This window comes from Physella acuta, unplaced genomic scaffold, assembly GCF_028476545.2.
Source record: "Physella acuta isolate Inbredline_101_S28 unplaced genomic scaffold, ASM2847654v3 ptg001237l, whole genome shotgun sequence".
In the NCBI taxonomy this organism is placed as follows: Eukaryota; Metazoa; Mollusca; class Gastropoda; family Physidae; genus Physella; species Physella acuta.
Genome location: NW_026732753.1, coordinates 156,139 through 180,823, shown reverse-complemented (window position 1 = coordinate 180,823; position 24,685 = coordinate 156,139). Strand labels below are relative to the sequence as shown.

The 24,685-nt window shown below is 35.1% G+C and overlaps 2 protein-coding genes across 12 annotated transcripts in view; one reads left to right on the top strand and one right to left on the bottom strand.

The window, feature by feature from the left end:
- Window positions 1-509: 509 nt before the first annotated feature.
- On the bottom strand, window positions 510-12,621 carry LOC131957389 (acyl-CoA:lysophosphatidylglycerol acyltransferase 1). 3 transcript variants are annotated; one of them, XM_059322182.1, is made up of 7 exons: window positions 12,596-12,621; window positions 6,351-6,597; window positions 5,763-5,977; window positions 4,973-5,109; window positions 3,685-3,827; window positions 3,396-3,519; window positions 510-3,193 (listed from the first exon to the last, which is right to left on the bottom strand). In XM_059322182.1, exons 2-7 carry the CDS (start codon window positions 6,565-6,567, stop codon window positions 2,896-2,898), a joined length of 1,134 nt encoding a protein of 377 aa, XP_059178165.1. In that variant the 5' UTR covers window positions 6,568-6,597; window positions 12,596-12,621; the 3' UTR covers window positions 510-2,895. The 3 variants fall into 3 exon arrangements, with proteins under 3 accessions (XP_059178165.1, XP_059178164.1, XP_059178166.1); XM_059322181.1 differs by lacking the exon at window positions 12,596-12,621 and adding an exon at window positions 11,658-11,725; XM_059322183.1 differs by lacking the exon at window positions 12,596-12,621 and adding an exon at window positions 11,594-11,620.
- Window positions 12,494-24,685, top strand: part of LOC131957387 (AP-5 complex subunit mu-1) — a 31,678-nt gene continuing 19,486 nt past the window's right edge. The window contains exons 1-8 of one of the 9 annotated variants that reach the window (XM_059322175.1): window positions 12,494-12,599; window positions 13,748-13,871; window positions 14,164-14,247; window positions 14,766-14,889; window positions 15,231-15,332; window positions 18,758-18,843; window positions 19,228-19,297; window positions 20,031-20,165. In XM_059322175.1, coding sequence (XP_059178158.1) covers window positions 14,171-14,247; window positions 14,766-14,889; window positions 15,231-15,332; window positions 18,758-18,843; window positions 19,228-19,297; window positions 20,031-20,165 — 594 coding nt within the window. In that variant the 5' untranslated portion in view covers window positions 12,494-12,599; window positions 13,748-13,871; window positions 14,164-14,170. Of the gene's footprint in view, window positions 12,600-12,723; window positions 12,772-12,821; window positions 12,839-12,945; window positions 13,029-13,083; window positions 13,337-13,406; window positions 13,523-13,747; window positions 13,872-14,163; window positions 14,248-14,765; window positions 14,890-15,230; window positions 15,333-18,757; window positions 18,844-19,227; window positions 19,298-20,030; window positions 20,166-24,685 lie in introns of those variants that run through there. The other 8 variants (XM_059322176.1, XM_059322178.1, XM_059322174.1 and 5 more) reach the window with 8 other exon arrangements.

The window sequence follows — 24,685 nt, the reverse complement described above, 5'->3', positions numbered from 1 at the left end:
CCCAAAACGATAGATTACCAAATTTGATTTATACTTAAATTAGGAAATGAAACAGTCTCTTTTCCTATTCATCCCTTGTAAATGCATTTATAGTTTTACCAAAAGGATACTGAACTTACGCAATTAATACAAATATTTTTAAAAAGAAAATTATTTTTGGAAGGCTCTAGACCAGGGAATGGTGAGCCCATTAATAAATTATAAGATAAGACAAGCTTCATCAGATAATAATATCAATATCATCATGGCTATCTTTCAAGTGTTTTTATTGTTGAGCTTAACAAAAGCTACATGTTCACAACACTTGGTGCTCTTGTTTCATAAGAATGATCTTTCTTTATTGAGCATTCAGTCAAAGATGGAAATTATTGGATCTTTTTTCATTGACAATGACCTAACAATAAATTACTTAACTTCACATACAAGTGACTCAATAGTGAGAGATGGCACAAACTTTACACTGTACATTCAAACATCAGGTAAAGAAAAAGTCACAGGGTCTATACACATTATCTTTTTTCTTTTAATTAATAATTAATAATCAGTGCTGCATATTTTATCTAATGATGGAATAATTAAAACAGAAAAAGCCAGTATCACAATCTAATTTTTAAAATATATATATTAATTACATAATCATCTTTGTATTAAAAATATACAAAAATAAACACATATTTTACTAAATATTATATTATGTTAAAACAAGGAATAGTACCAAAAGCTAAAAAAAAATTATTACACTTTTTTAAATAATTGGATGATTCATATACATTTTTATAGTTAAACTATTATTTAAACAAATGGATCCATTGAAATTATTATACCAAACAAAAATATTTTTAAAGTAATTTCAAATGCTGTGAGGTAAGAAAACATTTTACTTAATGCAATGCTAATTAAAATGTAGTCGTAAAAAATGCAGAAATTAAAAATTTTAAATAAAAAAAAATTTAGTGTTCCAATAAAATTTCATCACTTTAGGTAGTGCAACCCTATTTCTAATATAGATACAATACATGGCTGAAAATACACTCCCTTCTGAGTAATAGCATGTTATTCTTTTATTAAACAAACATAATACTACTGGTTAATTATATTTAAGCTAAAGCAAGTCAATTATAAATAAACACCATTCACTAGTAGTCCCATCTTAAATTTTTAGGTTGTATTAACTTATTCTCAACATAAAAAAAACTAACAAATACAGTGAAACGCAAAACTGAAATAAATATAATTTAATTCATAAAAATATCAGACAGTGCAAGTAAAAATTATCAGACCAATTGAAAGTATAAACGATAAGCATCAGATTAAACATTTTAAAAGGTTCAAATATCAAGCAAATGAAAACTAACGTAATAATATCTGAAAAATTGAGAAGAAATATAATTAAAATAAAATAATTTAATTTGGCAGTCAAGCAAATGTAGCAAAATGAATTCAAAATTTTAAAACAGAATTTAAATCTGGCACACAAATTTACTGAAAAACTGTCTTCAGCCAAAGAAAATTGATAGTAATATAGAAGACAAATAATGGTAAAAGGAAGGAAGGCTTGAGAGATTACATGTAATGTACGCTGATTGTGGCAAAGTTTGTAAAAACATTGTTTCTTTTTTTACTAGATGGGTGGTTTGGATGGGATTTAATTTAATGAACAAAATCTAAAATTATATTAAATAATTATTAGAACATATTATACATATATAATAACAGCAGAGAGAAAAATGCAGTAACCATAAGGCCTAGATTAGATAACTAGATTTTCATTCAGTCTTTCCACATATTTAAAACAGAAGAAGTGAAGCCAATTGCTGTAATGAAATAGGTGGTATGAACAAGTCAAATGTTAGTAAAACACACATGAAAAACATATTTTGTATTAATATAGATTTTAATAAATGTTCAGAGCTAAGTATCATAAAATGTTTAAGCACACAAATAAGAGGTTGTGAGATATGTGGTCAGGAAAGCTGTTTAGCAGGTGTACTCCACTAGGTATTGAATTAATGATATGGCAGCTTTGGGATTAAAGACAACTTTAGCGGTTGGCTTTTAACAAACACAGTTCAATAAAACAGAATTTTAAAATGTTGGTTTAAAAAACATTGGTTTCATTTTTGTTTTTAAAAAGGAAGATTTATTATAATGAGAATTGTTACCACTTCTTCAAGCATTTAACACTTTCTACAATTTGATGAAGTAAGATACAATAACCAGTCCATTAAGCTTATCTACAACACCAACTCTAACCTTGATTACTACCAACAGCGTTATCTTAGTAAACAAAAATTAATGGTTTCATAAAAAGTGAAATGTCTTTAGACTGGAGGCATATAATCAAACAACTATTTATTTTTGAGCAATTCAAGTAAGAAAAAAAAATGGAATCAGGTTCTATTATACACATTTGTAGATTTAAGATGTGACATGTCTACATAGTGTTATAGCTAAAATAAAAGCCTGGCAAGGTACATCAAATGTGAATTAAATGGATTTTATGGATGAAAATTACAAGACTAAGTACACATTATTGTATTCAAATTGGTAAGCATATTCATGCAAATATAAACTTAACCAATAAACAGTAATGCCAGATATATAATTTTTTAAGAGATCTAAATTGTAGTAGTCTAGAATTGTGTGGGTTTTAAAACATTTCAGTTGGAAAATTCTAAATTAAAAAAATCTATGTATTATCAATGGCCTTCAAAATGTGAGTAAAAAACCCAACCAGCCAGGATGGGGGTGGCAAATTTTGTAATTTAGATTGTCATTTGAAAAGTTTGTTTCTAAAATTTAAAAAATGGTACAGTTTTAATAAGCAGACTAAAAACTAGCTACTTTCCTTGTTGTTTTTAAACTACCTAGCTGCTGAACTATACTTATATAACTTTAAAAAATAAAGCTCAGGAAGTAAGCAAAAATCCCCCAAATTGGCTTGATAATAAAAATGTAATGAACATAACAAGAGAGTACAAAAAAAGTATGTATCAAGATTTGCTCTACTATATCAAATCGCAGGTAGGATTTCTGCAACTTAGGCAACAAGCCAGTCCTCTGTAAGATCTCTTCTGGTAGTTCCCCTGTAGTGTAATAGTGGTCCAACATTTTATCCTTCTCAACATATCTCTCATACAGCCAGCTGGTCAAACTTGCGTCATCTCTTGGAATATCTCTGGCTCGAAATGCTCTAAAGGTGTTCATTAGTAAAGAAAATTCAGTTGCATAATATTTTCTTTAATGAGATACAATACAATATCTGAACATTGTGATAAATATCGATGCATTTCATCATGCAGCAATTAGACCCGATAAACTCCAATCATCTAAAACAGGATGTTACCACCAAGCTTGGGCATTCATACAAATGATTGGTGTACTGAATGACTCACCTGTAGTGGACCAGAACATCATTCCTAGGATTATAACCAACACACATTCCAAACATATCTAAAGGTTTGCCATCCTTGTAAGCAATGGTCATGTCCACAACCCATTTTAGTGGTCTAGAGGAATCTAGAGAATCAAGTGATAACTTAAGTACTTTAGTGTACAGAGTGGCAGTAAAAGTATTGTCCCTTACATCATAACTAAAAAAAATTCAGCAAACATAACATGCAAAATTAATTTAAAGGTTTATTATGATAAAAGAAAGCAGAAAATTTCAACAGTACAATTCACCTTCTATTTCACAGTTATCAATTTCATCAGAGGTATTCACTGGTTCATACGGTTCTCCTACAGCATCTAGAATAGTTTTCATGGCGCCAATGCGTGGAAGTGTTGTATGTTTGAGAACAGGGTGGCCATATTTGCGTGCATACCTTTAGAGATATTTTAGTTTGTTTGAACACAAATAGCTAATGAAAAATGGTGAGTAATAAGATAAAACAAAAATAAACACATCAACTGCATCAAAATAGCAGTCAAAAAAAGCCAGTGACAAATAACCACCATCAATTCATTTCTTGACAAATAGGTTGACGTTATTAAGATTCTTAACAAATAGGATCTTGACAAAATGATTTTTGTCATAATGACCAATGACAACAAAAAGGGCACCAGTCATTAGAGTTTCCAACATAGTTCCAGACAAAATGACCCCCCCCCCGCCCCTTTTATCAAGGCATTTCATAGCTAGTTTACCTGACACAACTAGGTATAAAAAAAACATAGCTCTTGGTAGGAATGGCTTATTGTTACATTATTTCATCTTGTATAAGAAAAAATATGCTTTCAAATTATATGTAATCCCACACTATTGGGCAGATTGTGGGATGTTCAAACTCTGATTGAATTTATTGGATGCAAGGGGGTAGGTTATCAAATCAAAATGTCATTTATCCTGTATACATAATGAAAAACATACTTTTTACACACAACAACTCTTAAATGGGTGTTGATAACATATTGTTATCTAAATTTCTAAAATTTGTGGAGCTTTGCTATTAGAACTCAATTTGGCCAGTTGTTAATGAAATGTTACTGATTCAGAAGTAATTTTATATACTTTTAAGTCGAATCTTAATTTTATAAAGCAATTAATTAATTAGCTAAACTATTCTGCATATTTTGTGTTTTACTTTGACTTTGACATTTTATCAATTTTAAATTGAGGTTACAGAGGTAGTGGGGCCTAGAACTGTGTGTGGTTGGTGAGCTGGGAAAATGCGTTCTGTCTATAGCATAAGTGGTCATAAGATTTATTTGTCTGAAGCCAATATGTAGGAGCCCATTTGTCAGGAGGAATTTTGTCTGGTGCCAATATTTCAAATGCCCTTTTGACAGGAGCAAATTCACATGGGTCCTTTTGACTTAGTCATTTAGTCAGGGCAGATTTGCCAGGGTCCATTTATCAGAGCCCTTTTCGACTGTTCACTCAACTGTATTCAACAGTGAGAGTATTTATTAATTATAAAAATCTTACCATGTTTACTAACTCAAAAAGCATTTAACATTAAGCACTCACTCTTGACTTGCTTCTAATCTTTTGTATAAAAAACCTCCTTCTGGAAATACCATGATCCATTTTCTTTTCAAGGGGAGGTAAGCATTAATTATATGTTCTTTTAATTTCACTAGCTGTAGATCACGGACTGATTTTCCCTAAAATTGAAAATATTTTCATTATTCAATTGAATTTAAGTAGGTGCTAATAAAATTTCTAAATTAAAAAAAAAAGATACAAATAAAACATTTGAAAGCATTGTTGTTCAGGAAAAAATAATCAAATGTTGGAATTTTAAAATATTTTCCAATTTATTATTAAAAATAAAAATATCTAGCATGGGAGAAACACTAGCACTGTTGTTGCATATGTGTAGAAATGGACTAGTATTTCTAAGAAAAAGTATACCATCAAAACAGGCATAAAACTTGTTATAATTCAAACTGTGCTCTCTAAAAATTTAACACTAGTCTGGTACAAAAGCAAACAGTGGTGAACACAAATATTTCTTTTTTACTGCAGAAATACATAAGGCCTAAAATCATTTAACACCATTCATTGATAGTTCACCCCTATTCACAATGCAAATTATTGTAAACAGAGAACAGTTTGCAAAAATTTATATGAGCCTACTTGTGTATGTAGCATGCATTGATGTTTTTTTTAAGGTTAAATAGTTTTCTAATTAAACTAATGGTAAATTGAGCTGTGAAACACTTTCATTCAAAAAATTTACGAGTCATAAAGGTCAATAAATGTAAATGCTAACTAACACACACATACTACTTCTAAGAGAAGAAAAAAGACTAACTTGATCAATAAAAAAGTCTTTTCTAATGCAAGAAACTAGACCGAAATTTGTGTACTTGAAAAGGATAAACATAATCCACAACATGTTTCCAGTGGCCATTCCTTTACCATAGGTTGTCAGCATGACAATAGGAGTGTCTGCAGTGGACTGGTGATTGCACAGGAGAATGGTTTCTTTATCATGGAGTTGACCTATGTCATCCCCACACTGGACAACTATTACAATGAACAATGGCAATTTATAAACATAGAAATAACATTGTGAGAAAATTGACATTGTATTTTAGGATAAATGTTTTCACGGTAAGAGCCATATGATATTGAGTTAGAAGGTTGATACTATAGAGAGTATAAAAGTCTGAGATGACTGGAAGAATGTGTACTGTAAACAACCTTATGTGTAGAACAGCAATTGTAATTGTGTGATATATATTTTGCATGGATTAAGATTAAGTTTAAAATTCAAACAGTGGTGGAAAAAACATTGCACTGAAAAAAAACCATTACAAAAATAAAAACCAAAATACAAAAATGTTAAAATTCAAGAAGACACCAAATACCTATTGTTGATAGAAAAAAAACTTTATACCTCTATAACCATTGGTATCCACCCATGTGACAACCATGCACTGCAACATCCTGAACATAAAAGCTTCAATTTTCCAGTAGATATTGGGTGCTATCATTCTGACAGGAGTCAAAAGCAGCATCCAAATTACATAGCAAGGTAGTGCATACAAGTTGGACAACACAAAAAATATAAATCTCCAAGTATAGCTAGTGTATTTATACACAGTATTCAACATTTTTAGATAAGGCTTGTTGATCTGTAATACCTGAAAAAAATATGACAATATTTATTGATTGTAAAAAAATAAAAATAGATAAACAAATTATTGAGATGGTATGATAAAAAAAAAGATGGATAAACCATGCTTTATCTCTTTAAGCCTGTAATTATTTTCACGTTTTACCTGAATTATTTTTTTCACTCAATTTTTTAGTACCCTTGCAGCTAAATGACTCATATCTTTTTACCCACTGATGTAAAGCCCAGACATTTCTAATATAAATAGTAATTGAATGTCCTACACACTAATATAAATTTAAAGTAAATATTTATTTATTGAAGAAAGGTAGTTAAGAAGACAAAAAAAAAAAAGAGTTGATTTTTTCTGGCAAAAAATATGCTTTTGTCTGGAAATTTAATTTTAAGAATTACTTTCATGAGTTTGTATTAATAGAAAATGAAAGGACGTCAATTTTTCTACAATTAACTTAGTCTTAGCATAAATACTTTAATTTTGGTTAATTTTATAATGTGGCAATGTAGCGTTTGACACGGCCACTGAACGTCATTCGCAGTGTTTAAAAAATGCTGTTTTGCAAGTTGTTTTACAAAAAAAATTCAATCAAATACAAAATCAACAGATCGAGAAAACTACAAGAAGTAAATACAACTAAAAATGTCTGTTCTAGCGTTATCATGATCTAGATTTACGATTGAAAACTTGGATTATGAAAAACAATAAATTGGTGCGCGGACCTTTGACCACAGGTGCTTTGACCATAGGGGGTTTGACCACAGCGGAGCTTTGACCATAGGGGCTTTGACCATAGGGGGTTTGACCACAGCGGGGCTTTGACCATAGCGGTGCTTTGACCATAGGGGGTTTGATCATAAGGGGTTTGACCAAAGGGGTTTGACCACATGTGTTTTCTCAGCAGAGGGTCTTTGATCACATGTGGTCTATCAACTGGTGTTTGATCACAAGCGCTGCATCCGGCTTTGATCATAGATGTGATACTACAATTAACACGATTTTATACATGTTTCCTGAGAGTACGTTAATAGAAATTAACATGTATTTAAAAGAAGCCAAGAACTATATTTTAGTCTCCACATAAAGGCTGGTGCTAGGCCTCATAGATTTATTTTAAATATAAATGAAACACAAATAATGCGACATATAACAAGCTTCACAAATAAATAATGTAGATGTACTTTAAAATACATAGCATATATAAAGGATAAAAAATGATACAAAACTTGCCAAGAATATAGTCAAAGATGTAATACATAAAATGGTTAACTAAATGACAGATGTGCTATAGCACGCAAATATGTCAGTACATCTGTTTGACCATATGTCTGGACAGCACGTTGTACTTTTTCGTGCAGCATCTTGTATCGCTTCTCAGCTGGGTAGCTTGCCCCTGCAACACCTTGCAAGAAAGTTGTCTTTTGCCGTGTGCAGTCCATCTGCAGACCTTCAAGGAAACGCCACATTGTTGGGTGACTACACTGGAGGAGAGACTGAAGACTGTAATGCCATCCTTCACAAATGTTATTTGTTCGTGCTACACCATCGCCAATCGTGTGCAAGATTCTCCATGGTTTTTAAATAGAGTAGTTTAGATGACTTGTAATACTTGTATTTATACATGATGATTTAACTTATTATTACATCATGTCGAAATTTAAAATATAATTTAGCAACTTTTATTAAAATAAATCCTTACCATATATGGACAGCATTGGACAAACCACCTGAGATTAAAGACCACATGTGGACAAAACACTATGATCAAAGCCGGACACAGCGCTTGTGATCAAACACCAGTTGATAGACCACCTGTGATCAAAGACCCTCTGCTGAGAAAACACCTGTGGTCAAACCCCCTATGGTCAAACCCCCTATGATCAAACCCCCTATGGTCAAAGCACCGCTATGGTCAAAGCCCCGCTGTGGTCAAAACCCCTATGGTCAAAGCCCCTATGGTCAAAGCTCCGCTGTGGTCAAACCCCCTATGGTCAAAGCACCTGTGGTCAAAGGTCCTAGGACCAATAAATTAAATAGAGAAAAAATTATCGGACGCTGGGAGCGTTGCTACGGTTTGGCAGGCCGCCCTGTCGACCGTTGGAAATGTCGTTATGATCTTAAAGAGTTATAGCCAAAATTATTATGCTTTTAATTAAGAATATGAATTTGTAGTTAATGTCTTTTATAAGTTAAAATTTTTTTTTTTATCATCGCCTCATAATTACAGATAAAAAAAAGAAACAAATGTGTGTGCATACCAGGAAATGTTAAGTAGAAAAGCATGATAGAAATACAAAATAATAACAGTATTTAAAAAGCAACTAAAATCAACTCATGCACATTTTTAAACATTATGTATTAAAAATAATATGGGCGGCAAATAAATGATGGTTTACAGTATTTTGAGTGGTTTCCGGAACGGCTCGGCAGACTATGCCATGGTTTTACTGTTTTTTTACTGCTGTACAATTCCGGAATGACAAAGGACACTATATCGTGATTTTACCCTTATTTGCACATTACTAGCAATAGCATCGGACGATTTTAAGTACCTAAAAAAAACCGATAGATTACCGAAATCTAGTTACTTAGTTACTAGATCTATATTATTAATAGTTAGTTACCAGTTAGGCCTAGTTGTTCTAAAATTCTAAGGCCTAAAAATTTTTAAAAATTTTATGTTCTAGATCTAGATTCTAATCTAGATCTAGCTAGATTTAAACTAGTTTTAAGTTTAGTAGTAACTGCCAGTAACACTGACTAGTAGTAGGAATGTTGGGATATTTTTCCTAATTACCATAGAATGATAAAATGTACACAGATTAATCCTATAATATACCCCATTGATAAAAATACCAAATTTATCATTCTAGGCCTAATAGTTTTTTTTATATGAATTTTTAAAGTTATGTATTAAACCTGTTATATATCACTGTAACATCGGATTTAATTGTGTGATTGGCTTTAGGCTTGCATACCACTGCTGCTATTCGAGATATAATTATAAAACTTTGCACATTAGTGCTAGAGAGTGTGGGCAATAGAAATATGAAAGTAAAATCAAAATTTGATGAAGGATAATTAGAACTAATCAAGTCAAATTAAAGTGAGGGGTGCTGTTCTATATAGGTCAATATGCAGACTGAAAGTCTATGTTTTTTTTTTTAATATTAAAATTGAAACTTTGCTAGAGGGTGGGGGCAATAGAAATATAGAAAAAAATTATATTAAGTATGACTGCATATAATTAAAAAGTCCTATGAAAGGGTGTTGCACCCTTTTATAGTAATTATAGTGACTGCAACTGACGTATGTCCAGAATGTTACTATAATAGATAGGATACATTTTGGTTATTGATACTGAAGCATGTAATAAGAAGAATGCTGAAAAATAAAACTAGGGATGGTGTGTTAAAGCACTCAACTACTAACATGCAAGTCTTAAGCTCAGATCTCAGACAAGTCTGTCTGTGCAGCGTGCAGCATCCACCAAGCTCAGATGAGTACCTGACACAAGGGAAAGTAAAGATAGCTTGGCAGAGAGCTAACCACACCATCACTTCATGTGCATGGGTCAAGAAACAGATAAACTCTACTTCAGCGGCTTTATGGATGATGGATTGACAGGTCCAAAAGGGAAACTACTTTAATATACTAGGGCCTTTATAAGACCCTATTGATATTTTGGTACAACTAAATTACTAATCAATAGAAAAACCTTAAATTCTTGTAAAAGTTTATTAAGCTAAGTGTTAATTTGTACCAAATCAGAAGTTACAGCTTCCCTGTCTATCTGCTTATATGAATATATATATTGGCAACATGCAGTGATTTAAATCCGTATTGTTTGTTGTTATTTGTTTTTTGTTACATTTTATTATTAAATGTAAAAATTGTATCCTAAATTATTATGAATAATTATCATGCCTTTTTCATGTCATTCTAAATTCACTGCCTTATTAATTAGTACCCCCCCCCCCCATGTCAATTGCTGCACCTTTTGTTTATTATTTACTAATGTCATAAGCATAATTATTACAAATAATTAAATAAGTTTATCACCAAGCTTCTTTACTTATCATAACCAATAATAGGCCCAGACTTACTGTATCAATCGATACATATAGTATATATAGCATTAGTTATACTAAGAAATAGATAACTTATTTATAGTATAAAGTATAATAGTATATTAAAGGCTATTAGTATTAGTATTAGCCTTAAATCTAAGTAAGTAGGTATGTGTGAAATGCTTAACACTATTTAATGTAAGCCTAAGCTTCTTGCCTGTCGGTTTTAATAGATAACTTGATCAACGTATTGTATCTAGTTTTAACAGTGCCACCCACAATTTAAATTCTTTCCAACTTCGAAAACTACGTCATTGGCATTAGTGCGCGTATTTTATCGATAATAGGTAATGCCGTGCTAAACCGACGCCATGGCGTTGTCAAGGCCGAAGCGCTAGCTCGGGGATTTGACATGTATGATAACTCGTAAGCAGAAGTAGTAAGTGCCATAAAACCGTTATTATAATAATATTTGTTTATTTAATGGACACTTACAACTAATGGCAAGACACTTATAAAGGGTTTAATACGTAAACTTATTTAAAATGTGACAGCACCGTACGGGACATGTTCGCGAGATAAACTCATTAGAATCGTGCGATCGATTTCGGCTTAAAGATTGTCATAATGGCGGTAATTTTCTAATTGAAACATATAATACGACTACACTAGAATATCTATATCGAATATTTCTAAAAACTCGATTCCAACAGTGAGATTCGGCATTCTTCGGAAAAGGGCGAGTTTTTATAAAGACTGCATCGAAAAGTCCGGATGTTGAATACCGAATCGAAACAGCGGAAGTCGGAATGCCTAGACTAGTAGTAATAGTAATACTAGTAATTACTAATTAATATTAACTAGCCTGTCCTAGGTAACTGATAACTCAGAAATAAATCATAAATAAATAACCTATTCGTTGAGTTAAGTGAGTTTACTTTATATTAGAGTCTAGAATTTAGTTACAATATCAGTAGTAGATCTAACAGTTCACTAACTTACAGTGTAGCTTTAATGATGTGTTTTGTTGTCAGCTGTAAGTTAGATGCAACAAGTAGGTTTCGCTAAATACCGAAACACCGAATATCAAACGATGCCTATTTCTCGGGGGGGGGGGGGGGGGGCAACTTGAAATGGGGGGGGGGGTGGCGGACACTGTTAAAAGTATATATTTTCTATATAAATTTATAAATTTCATTTCGTTGGGGGGGGGGGGGAGCGGTAGAAGAGATGCCTCGAAGAAACTCTGATTTAAGGACTAATTGTACTAAAATAGATTAACAAATTAAAACTGAGCAAAAACCCAGCTAGTACTACAATTGGCCTTTGTTGTGAAGTGTATCCAGGTTGAGGGTGGTGGCGTTAACATTTTGATAGGAAGCTTTTACTTTTATTACTTTTATAATTATATAGGCCTAGAATCTATTTATATTCACTAAAAAGAAGAAAGATGATTTTCTTTACAGTTTTGAAGATATATAGAATCTATAAATATAATAATTGTATCACAATTTAAATAGCTGAAAAGAAAAGTGGGTCGCTTATTAAATTTATGCTTATACTAATAACTATATAAAGTATAAAATTCATAGTGACATCGTATAGTTAAACATAGGAACCCATGTTTTAAGAGTTTTTTATTTTTTAAATAGTGGTGCGTAAATATTTATAAAATTTGAAGGAAATATTCTTTCTTCTTTTTAGTGCAAAATTATAGATCTAAATTAATCTATATATATAGATCTAGATCTAAAATCTTGCTATTAAACTTTTTTTAATTTTAATATTATTAGGCCTAATAATAATATTTTTCTTATTTGTTTAGCAGTTTTCGCCTTTGATGTCAACTTGTCTGATGGTGTCACCCGTCTTTATTGGATAAAACTTGTGTATTTTATTTTAAAAATTAAAATAACTTGCACAGATTCGCGTTTTTTTACCCAGGTGAATTTAGTGTAAACATTGGTCTAAGTTTTCTGCAATCCTTAGAAAAGTAAAAGGTTCATTCTAAATTTGGCTATCACATGACTTTTATTTTTGTAACTATTAATAGTATAAGACAATAAGAGAGCTCCCTACCTACATCGTAGCACACAGGCCTCGAGATCTAGATCTAGTAGGCTAACCTATAGTTACTATAGTATAATTCTAGATTCTAGTTGGCCTATGAAGTATGATGAGAGGTTCAGCAAGTCTGTTGTTTAGAATAGTAATACTAATAGTGTTGTAAAAGTATAAGTCAGATACTATCTGAGATAGGCCCTAACTCAGTAACTGCCTAAAGAAAGTTTAGGCCCTAAACTGAGAAACTCGCAAACTAAACTCAACTGTAAACTTTACGGCCAGTAAAGTTTGTGTTGTCTAGTGTAGTGTGTATGTACTATGTATAGTGTATACTAGTGTATAGTATTAGTATAGTCTATATAATGTGTATACTGTGTACGTTAATCACTCACAGCAATAATGAGGTAAAACACACTCCGCTGACCACCCATGTGTCAGTGACGTATAGGGGCGCTCTCTGGAGCCCTATATTAAATATTAAAGTACCGCTGATGTGGTAATTTGTTAGCATTGCTAATGGGGTATTATTAGAAGCTCAATCTTAATTTCTGATTGGATCATCGAAAAATAGATGCTCATTGCATCATTCGCAAAGTGACGAAACTGTTTGGATTTTGGTATGGACAAAAGGAAACAACACAGTTAATAATCTAATCTTAGTTAATTTTTCTGATAATTGAAAAAAGATGTATTACAGGGATCTCATAGGCCCATATGAGCCTTTGTGGGCCGAAACTGAAATTTTTGTTCGCAACCAAATCGTACCCTACCAGGGCGCCGGCGGACATGCCTGATTTAATTTAGTGAGCACCTCTAACGCCTCTTCTTATCCTTTTGAAATTAAAAAAGATTTTTTTACAGAAACTTCACCTAAAGTGTTCTAATGAACTCCCCAAAGTTTGATGGCGATTGGATGAATGGTGTGAAACCGCAATCAACTTTAATTTTTATATACCGTATATAGAGAAAAATTGCAACCTCCCCGGGCGCTGCCCTTGCGAAATTAAAAATGTTTTTTTTTTTTACAGAAACCTCACCTGAAGTGCTCTATTCAACTCCCCAAAGTTTGATGGTGATCGGATGAACGGTGTCAAACCGCTATTGGCTTTTATTTCGATATACCATATATAGAGAAAAATCGCACCCTCTCAGGTAGCCGCCCTTGCAAAATTAAAAAAGATTTTGTTTGCAGGACCCTTCCCTGGAGTTTTCTGATCATCTCCCCAAAGTTTCATGTTACACGGTCGAACGGTGTCGAAACACATCCGACTCTTATTTTTTTATATACCGTATATTGAGAAAAAACAAACTGCACCCTACCTTATTATTACTTATTGATTGCATTCAAATTTCAATTGTATTGCAGTTTAGTTTAGTATGAGCCTATTATTAGACCTAGGCCTAATGAATATCTGATAGACCATCTATCTATATCATCTGATAGTGATATCATGAGCATCGCTGTTAGACATCTCTGGATAATTAAATTGTCAACTGGTTCTAAAAATCCACACATCTTATTTAGCAGGTAAGAATCTACTAGATTTCTAAACAAGATCTAGAATTCTAGATTTCAATCTATGTCTATTATCAAGACTCCTACATTTATAATTATTAATTTAAAATGCTTGTAGATCTACTATATAGATTCTAGATCAACTTGTAGTCTTAGTCTGCTAAGTTTAGATCTTGATTTGGTCTATATTTTGAGTCAACCCTTTTTGTATCCTTAATGGAATGATAAGGGCCAACTTTGTTTTTATTTAAAATAGGGTTTTTCTATATATGAATCAAATACTGATTGTGGCACTAATTTATTTTTTACTTGGAAAAAGTGTTAAGATTTTTTTTATTTTATGTAGTTGGATGCAGCTTTCTAAACATTAGTGTTACCGTTAAGGCCACCTTGAGTCCAAACACTTTCGCTAGTCAATTTTTTTAACCCTCCCCTTTACACCTAAACCATAATGTGGATGTTATAAGTATGAGGTTTAGACATCTATCGTTAAAAGAAAATTTATTTTATGACATTTTAAAAATATACAGATCATTCCCAACAGTAGAAAAGAAGGCAGCACTGACTTACGGAAAAGCTTATGTTCCAATTCCTTCAAACAACAATTTACTGCCACTATTGGTGCAGGAGCTTGCACTTGTCTACGCGTCTCAGGTGATCATTGATGTTTGCGTAAGGATTTAAACAATAATTTAGTTGAGGGAGTGACTCACGTTGAGGTTGTTGGTTAGCCATCTAATGATGAATTAAAAGTGGATGTTTACCCCAACAGTTTACATAGTTGAGGGGGTGGGTGAGTTGGTTAGCTATCTAATGATGAATTAAAAGTGGATGTTTACCCCAACAGTTTACATAGTTGAGGAAGTGAGTGAGTTGGTTAGCTATCTAATGATGAATTAAAAGTGGATGTTTACCCAACAGTTACATAGTTGAGGAAGTGAGTGAGTTGGTTAGCTATCTAATGATGAATTAAAAGTGGATGTTTACCCCAACAGTTTACACCTAGTAGAGACCAGTGTGACTTACAGTTCCAGAAACCTGTCCACCAGCTGACCACTGAGCAGGGTGTATTGTGGCCTGTAGTTGCAGCTGAGAAGGTGATGGCTTTATACTTATCCTTTACTGGCTTACAGTTGTATGGTCCATGTACTCACCATCATCTATCTTATTGCTGCCATGTGCTCACCATCATCTATCTTATTGCTGCCATGTGCTCACCATCATCTTATTGCTGCCATGTGCCCACCATCATTTTATTGCTGCCATGTACCCACCATCATCTATCTTATTGCTGCCATGTGCCCACCATCATCTATCTTATTGCTGCCATGTGCCCACCATCATCTATCTTATTGCTGCCATGTGCCCACCATCATTTTATTGCTGCCATGTACCCACCATCATCTATCTTATTGCTGCCATGTGCCCACCATCATCTATCTTATTGTTGTCATGTGCTCACCATCATCTATCTTATTGCTGCCATGTGCCCACCATCATCTTATTGCTGCCATGTGCCCACCATCATCTATCTTATTGCTGCCATGTGCCCACCATCATCTATCTTATTGCTGCCATGTGCCCACCATCATCTTATTGCTGCCATGTACCCACCATCATCTATCTTATTGCTGCCATGTGCTCACCATCATCTATCTTATTGCTGCCATGTGCTCACCATCATCTATCTTATTGCTGCCATGTGCCCACCATCATCTATCTTATTGCTGCCATGTGCTCACCATCATCTATCTTATTGCTGCCATGTGCTCACCATCATCTATCTTATTGCTGCCATGTGCCCACCATCATCTTATTGCTGCCATGTGCCCACCATCATCTATCTTATTGCTGCCATGTGCCCACCATCATCTATCTTATTGCTGCCATGTGCTCACCATCATCTATCGTATTGCTGCCATGTGCTCACCATCATCTATCTTATTGCTGCCATGTGCCCACCATCATCTTATTGCTGCCATGTGCCCACCATCATCTATCTTATTGCTGCCATGTGCCCACCATCATCTATCTTATTGCTGCCATGTGCCCACCATCATCTATCTTATTGCTGCCATGTGCTCACCATCATCTATCTTATTGCTGCCATGTGCTCACCATCATCTTATTGCTGCCATGTGCCCACCATCATCTATCTTATTGCTGCCATGTGCCCACCATCATCTATCTTATTGCTGCCATGTGCCCACCATCATCTTATTGCTGCCATGTGCCCACCATCATCTATCTTATTGCTGCCATGTGCCCACCATCATCTATCTTATTGCTGCCATGTGCCCACCATCATCTTATTGCTGCCATGTGCTCACCATCATCTATCTTATTGCTGCCATGTGCCCACCATCATCTATCTTATTGCTGCCATGTGCCCACCATCATCTATCTTATTGCTGCCATGTGCTCACCATCATCTATCTTATTGCTGCCATGTGCCCACCATCATCTATCTTATTGCTGCCATGTGCCCACCATCATCTATCTTATTGCTGCCATGTGCTCACCATCATCTATCTTATTGCTGCCATGTGCCCACCATCATCTATCTTATTGCTGCCATGTGCTCACCATCATCTATCTTATTGCTGCCATGTGCTCACCATCATCTATCTTATTGCTGCCATGTGCCCACCATCATCTTATTGCTGCCATGTGCCCACCATCATCTATCTTATTGCTGCCATGTGCTCACCATCATCTATCTTATTGCTGCCATGTGCCCACCATCATCTTATTGCTGCCATGTGCCCACCATCATCTATCTTATTGCTGCCATGTGCTCACCATCATCTATCTTATTGCTGCCATGTGCTCACCATCATCTTATTGCTGCCATGTGCCCACCATCATCTATCTTATTGCTGCCATGTGCCCACCATCATCTATCTTATTGCTGCCATGTGCTCACCATCATCTATCGTATTGCTGCCATGTGCTCACCATCATCTATCTTATTGCTGCCATGTGCCCACCATCATCTTATTGCTGCCATGTGCCCACCATCATCTATCTTATTGCTGCCATGTGCTCACCATCATCTATCTTATTGCTGCCATGTGCCCACCATCATCTATCTTATTGCTGCCATGTGCTCACCATCATCTATCTTATTGCTGCCATGTGCCCACCATCATCTATCTTATTGCTGCCATGTGCCCACCATCATCTATCTTATTGCTGCCATGTGCCCACCATCATCTATCTTATTGCTGCCATGTGCTCACCATCATCTATCGTATTGCTGCCATGTGCTCACCATCATCTATCTTATTGCTGCCATGTGCCCACCATCATCTTATTGCTGCCATGTGCCCACCATCATCTATCTTATTGCTGCCATGTGCTCACCATCATCTATCTTATTGCTGCCATGTGCCCACCATCATCTATCTTATTGCTGCCATGTGCTCACCATCATCTATCTTATTGCTGCCATGTGCCCACCATCATCTATCTTATTGCTGCCATGTGCTCACCATCATCTTATTGCTGCCATGTGCCCACCATCATCTATCTTATTGCTGCCATGTGCTCACCATCATCTATCTTATTGCTGCCATGTGCTCACCATCATCTATCTTATTGCTGCCAAGGACACATGAGACCATCACAGACAGTTCTTTCCTTTTCTGGCGATCTTTGGCAACTTCCTGGCAGTTTCCTGAGACAGTTTCTTTCCAGTTGTTTCTTGGTTATGAGTCTTGATGTCTTAAAAGGTCTTCCAAGTTTCTATTTTGTTTGTTTATTTTAATTTAGCACTATTGATGGACTAGCATCTGACTTCAGTTTTAGTACATATCCCATCCATTACCATCTTAAAACAAATACTTCTGTAAGGGTTTTATTTCCATTTCTCTTAGTAGCTTTTAAGGTGGTGATAGGCCTATTTTCCCTTGGCAGATAGGGAGTTTAGAAAGAATCTAGTGATTGGATGGTAGCATTCCTTGCTTTCCAGCATTCACTGTCATAAAAAGGAAGCTTGAGACATTCCTTTTTAAAATTCTGCTGCACTAAGTCTTGAGGAGATGTTCCTTGATCTCTGTGTCTACACTAAGTCTTGAGGAGATGTTCTTTGAACTCTACACTAACTCTTGAGGAGATGTTCTTTGAACTCTACACTAAGTCTTGAGGAAACACTCCTTGCATACAATTTTATGGTCCATGTACTGACTACTTGTTATATATTTGCTGAAACTATAAGCCAGTTGTTAAGCAGTAATTTAGAACTTTATTTTAGGTTATAGCAGGTATTTAATGTACACACATTAAAGAATGATTGTAGTATAACTTATAGCAGGTATTTAATGTACACACATTAAAGAATGATTGTAGTATAACTTATAGCAGGTGTTTAATGTACACACATTAAAGAATGATTGTAGTATAACTTATAGCAGGTGTTTAATGTACACACATTAAAGAATGATTGTAGTATAACTTCTAGCAACATGTCTGTATGTGCTGAGAACAACTGTTTGAAATTGTTGAAAAACTGCATGTTCAGGCTGGCTTATTGTATTGCTGTCTTCCATTGGTTGAGGAAAATGTCTTGGATGTCGATGATGTGACAAAAACACCACTGGTCAATGTGTAAGTAAAAAGCATGAGATAAAAAGATGGGATAAAAACATGAGATAAAAATATGAGATAGAAACATGAGATAAGAAACATGAAATAAGAAACATGAGATAAAAACTTATAAAAATAATTTATTATTACATCAATGATTTAAACATGAGGTATCTGTAGTTTCACCCATGATTTAAACATGAGATTTCTGTAGTTTAATTCATGATTTAATCAAGAGATATCTGTGGTTTAATTCATGATTTAATCATGAGGTATCTGCTTTAATTCATGATTTAATCATGAGCTATCTGTGGTTTAATTCATGATTTAACCAATAGATTAGATTCAGGTTGAAAATGTGCTTTAATAAGATTACCCACGATTGATTAACTTTTGTATCCACAGCCCTGCCATAGCTGTAGGGTTTGCATTTATTGGAGCCTTGGCAGAATTTTTAAAAGTTCCAAGTCAAGAGGTATACACATACACAGTGCTGAAATATTGCAATAGCTATGACTAAATAAATACTGCACTGTTAACAATAGTTATGACATATAATATTGCACTGTTGCTATAAAGTTCCCTTTCAAACCAGATGATCTTTGGGGCAAGTGAAGTAGAGTTCACCTGTTTCTGTGACCTCAGCATATGAAGATAGTGTGGTCAGCACTATGTCCAGCCACCTTTGCACTGTTGCAGTAGTCATCACTAAAAAAATATCACACAATTAGACTAGTTAGGACTGAAAAAATGTTACACTCTTACAATAAAGTTCCTTTGGACCTAACAATCCATAGGGAAGATGAAGTAGAATTTATCTGTTGACAATAGCATATGAACTGAAAGTGTGTGGTCAGCCTAGCAGCCTTTATTTTCCCTAATGTGAATCAGGTACCCACCAGAGCTGGGTTGACTCAGGGACGTCTTGCAGAATTGAGTTCTTTATGACCCAAGTTGTAAACAGATGAACCCTTTAGTCTTTACCACCCAACCTACTGTCCCCCCGCACCATTACAAAAGTAAAAAGAAGTTACACGGTTACAACAAGTACAACTACTAGAACACTGCCCTTTTTCAAAAGTTATAACTAAGTAAATTCCTGAATATTTTTAGTAACCCATACATTTGTTTATAACAGAAACAGAAAGAATAATTTTAGGAATGGAAAAGATATTAAAATAATGAACTTGACTGAATTTTGTTATTAGTTGGCCTCTAGGCTTCAGGAGCTGCCAGTGTTTGTTAATGAAGCAGCTCCATTTGGGCAACTCAGAGACACATCAACTGAGAACATCTGTGCCAGGATTTTTAACAAACCTTATTCTGTGTCAAAATCACTCAAGGTAAGAAGATTCATGGTTTTTGGTTTTTATTATATACTATACTGGAGAAAGTCTGAGGATAGCCTGCGGCAAATCGCACCCTACCGGGGTGTTGTGGACGCGCCTGATTCAGTTTAGTGGACTATAACGCCCCATCTTATCCATAGCCTATCGCACTGTTAAAAACTAGCGAAGGCGCCATAGTGCTCATGGGATAGTCTGGGGCATCAAATTGCACCTTGCAAAGGCGCTGCCCATGTTAGATTGAAATTTCAACAACTTCCCACATTTTTATGGCTTTTTAATGAAAGGTGTAGTAATGCATAAAAAACAAGTAAAATCTGTCGGAATATATTAGGAGGGTTTAATCAATACTTTACCAATCCTATATTTTTAGATGCATGACCTTGTTTCCTAAAACTGAGTCATTTAAATGTAAACAATGCCTGCGCTATATTTCTTGGGTCATATTTGTCAGTGCACGGGTTAACCTACACTACCTTGTAGGAAAGCCTTAAGTGTACGTTAATCACTCATTACAATATCGCCGTTAATCACTCATTGTCTAAGTGTCAAAGAGGTAGAGGGATGCTCTCGTGAACCCCCAGATTACACTGGCTTGGTTTAATCATCAAATGTGTTGTGCCGCCTGTCAATATTGTAGTGCGCTCGTTAAAACTAACGCAGGCGCCATAGGACTCACAGTGAACGACTTTTAATTCCCATCTTATGCAGTCTATTGAACTGTTTAAAACAAACTTAGGCGCTATAGAGCTAATGGGATAGCATGGGGCACCTTATTGCACCCTGTCCAGGCTCAGGGGAACGCTCAATTTAGTGAGTGAATATAATGCCCCATCTTATACATAAGATTGCACAATTTAGAACAAATGTAGGTTCCACTGTGCTCACGAGAAAGCCCAGGGCACCAAATCAAACCCTGCATAGGCGCGGGGTACGCGCATGATTTGATATAGTCAATGATTATTGTTGCCCATCATGTCTTTAGTGTATAGCCTTTTTTAAAAATGAACATAGGTGCCATAGTGCTCACAGGGATGCCTGAGGTACTTCGTCTCACGCAAAAGGTACGCAAAGATGGGTTATTAGAGTTGTTCACTTAACATAATCAAGCGCGTTCCCCGGCGCCCCGTTAGGGTGCAATTTAGCACTCTGGGCTATTCCTTGAGCACTATGGCGCCTTCGTTTGTTTTAAAAGTGCGATAAACTGTGTATAAGATGTGTTATTATAGTCCTTCAGTAAATAATATCAAACGTCCACCGGCGCCCCTGGCTATCCTGTGAGAACTTTTGCGCCTACGTTAGTATTAAAGAGCACCCTACAATTTCGACATTGTGTAACGTTAACCTATCTATCAGCTAAATAGAAGGAGAACGTCCCCGGATTCTTTTTTCGGGGTCATATGCAAATGCCTTACGGCCTAAGTGGATGAACACTTAACACAACGACCCACTAGGGCTCGAATTTAATGTCTAGGGGAGCTAGTGATACTGTTGTAATTAACACTCATCCAATCTACATACGACCTTTTAATCAGCGAACTCAGTTGTGGCAGAACACAAAGATGAACTAGATAAAATATTTAATGTATAAAATATCAAAACACAACTTACAAAATGTAGGAAAAATCACTATCACAGATTTCTACACTGTCAAAAGAACAGTCACAGGCCACACAACACTGCTGTAGCTTCAGGAATTACTTAGCGACAAGTAATATTAAACTAGAAGACTAAATCAACTTAAGAAAGCAAGGCACACACAGGTCTTAAGTACTCTCACGTTCAAATGGTCAGAGTCTATAGCCGGACAATATGGACGGCTGCCTGACCAAGGTAAAACGGCCTCGTAGACTGCCAGGTCAAGATAAACTGCCTCGTGTTGCGAGTGTGCAGTGCAATTAAAGACTTCTGTGACAGGGGAGGTTATCCTCAACTCATGTCGCCATTGGTTGGGATAATCATCTGATCAGGATCATTCAATCAGATTTTAATGGAAAATTTCTATGTCTCAAACACCTTAATAAGTCAGTGGAAAAACCCCAGGTGTTACACCATCATTCCATATAAGGAATTATACAATGTCAAAATAAAAATGACTCGACCTAAGTAGGTCACATCCCCTCCCTTTTTGGAAGTGACAGATAGGTTCCACAAAAACATACATAAGGAACCAATCTGGCAATGAAATAACAAAAATGTTTTACAAATGTAGGCAATCAAAATCATAATACCAGATGAAAATATCCCTGAACATAAAAGGGAAGTAACTCCAACTTTTACAATTGGTGAAAGGGGAGTAACCCTTCAAAGGGTAATTATACATCAAAATCCCTCAAAAAGGGGAATTACAATTTTTCCATGAGAATATTAAAAGTGGTAAACCCGCCAGGGTAAGACCTTTATTTCTATGACTAGCTACAATATCAACTCAGTCATATGAGACATATTATTATAAAAGATTACATATAATCAAAAACTACCTTTAATTAAGGTTCACCTGAAAATAAACAAAATATTCAACAGGATTGGAATTTTGAAAAAAATTCAAAACTCACACCACTCATTTTCATATGAGTGACACTCAAACAAAACCTGTTTATGGTCCCAATGAACCACAAAGCATGTCACATGATCAATGTGTGTAACAAGATTTTACATCCTTGACAAACAATCAGCCACAACATTATCACTACCCTTAATGTGTGAAATTTCCAGATTAAAATTTTGGAAATATAAGCACCATCTCAATATTCTTTGATTTGTCTGTCCTAACTTAGAGGTAAATTTCAGGGGATCATGGTCAGAAAACACTCTGACTGGATTGGTTGAAGAAGAGACATAGACTTCAAAATGTTGTAATGATAAAACCAAAGCTAAAGCTTCTTTTTCAATAGTAGAATAATTCTTTTGGTTCTCATTTAACTTCCTGGAAAAAAAGGCAATGGGATGGTCAATTCCCATGTTGTCTTCTTGAAATAGGACTGAGCCAATGGCTAAGTTGCTAGCATCAATGGCAAGTTTAAAGGGCTTGCTGAAATTTGGTGCAGCCATAACAGGAGCATTAGATAGAAATGACTTAATGGTTAAAAAAGCTTCTTGACATTTATCTGACCATTCAAACTCAACACCCTTTTTCAATAATGCAGTAAGAGGTTCAGCAATAGCTGAAAAGTTTTGACAGAACCGTCTATAGTAACCAGCCATCCCAAGGAACTTTTTGATCTCTTTACAATTTTTGGGAGGTGGTAACCTTACAATAGCATCTACTTTAGCTTCAATGGGCCGAACTTGGTTCGTTCCCACTTGATAACCCAAATAGGTAATTGAAGCTTTACAGAAATCACTTTTATGTAAGTTTACAGTAAAATTAACTTCAGACAATTTTCTAAAAAGGTTAGTCAATTGAACAATATGTTCTTCAAAAGTATTAGAAAATACAACTATATCATCTATGTAGGCCTCACATTGGTCTATGTCAGCAATGACAGAGTTAATGACCCTCTGGAAAGTTTGACCAGCATTTCGCATACCAAAAGGCATACGTTTGTATCTATAAAAACCATTAGGGGTTACAAAAGCAGATATTTCTTTTGCACGGTCAGATAAGGGGATTTGCCAGTATCCTGAAAGTAAATCAATTTTGGAAATTATCTTAGCCTGATCTTGATAAAGTTGGTCAAGCTAAGATCCCCAAAAATAGAGGGAAATGTCTCAAATAGCTGAGACAATTTATGGCTTTCCTCTGTGGACAAATGCATAAGGTGGACATTCAAATTATCTAAAAAGGAAGAATTTACCAATTTTGGGGGTTTCAATTTATCATGTATCACATCATCAGAAACATTTGAACATACAGGTAAAGTAATTTTAGCTGTGGAATGAAAATTGTTACAATTATCATAATACTTTTTCAGTGAATTAACATGATACACTGTCTGTTTCTTTCTTCTGTCGGGCGTATTGACAACATAGTTCAAATCACTTAATTTTGAATGTACAGTAAAGGGTCCACAATATCTCAAGGATAACGCATTGTTCAGATTAGGCACTAGCACAAGAACTTTGTCGCCTGGATTGAATGTTCGTTTACAAGAACTCTTATCATACAGTTCTTTCATTCTCACTTGGGCCTTTCTTAAGTTCTTGTGAGCCATTTCGCACACGGCTTTCAGTCGAACGTGAAAATCGTCAAAGTTTTCCACAGGATGATCGCTGGTACCTGTCCACCGTTCGTGTATCAGCTTCAGGGGACCACGGACAGAATGTCCAAACACAAGTTGAAAAGGAGAGTAACCTAAAGAGTCCTGGACACAGTCCCTCGCGGCGAAAATAATCCAAGGAACAGACTCATCCCATTGGGTGTTACTGTTAGCGAACGTTCTTAGCATGGTTTTGAGGGTTTGGTGGAACCTCTCAAGTACGCCTTGAGACTGGGGGTGGTAGGCTGAGCTGGTGATGTGGGTAACGCCTAGCTTGGCTAGCGCTTCCTGAAAATGGTGACTGGTGAAGTTGCTGCC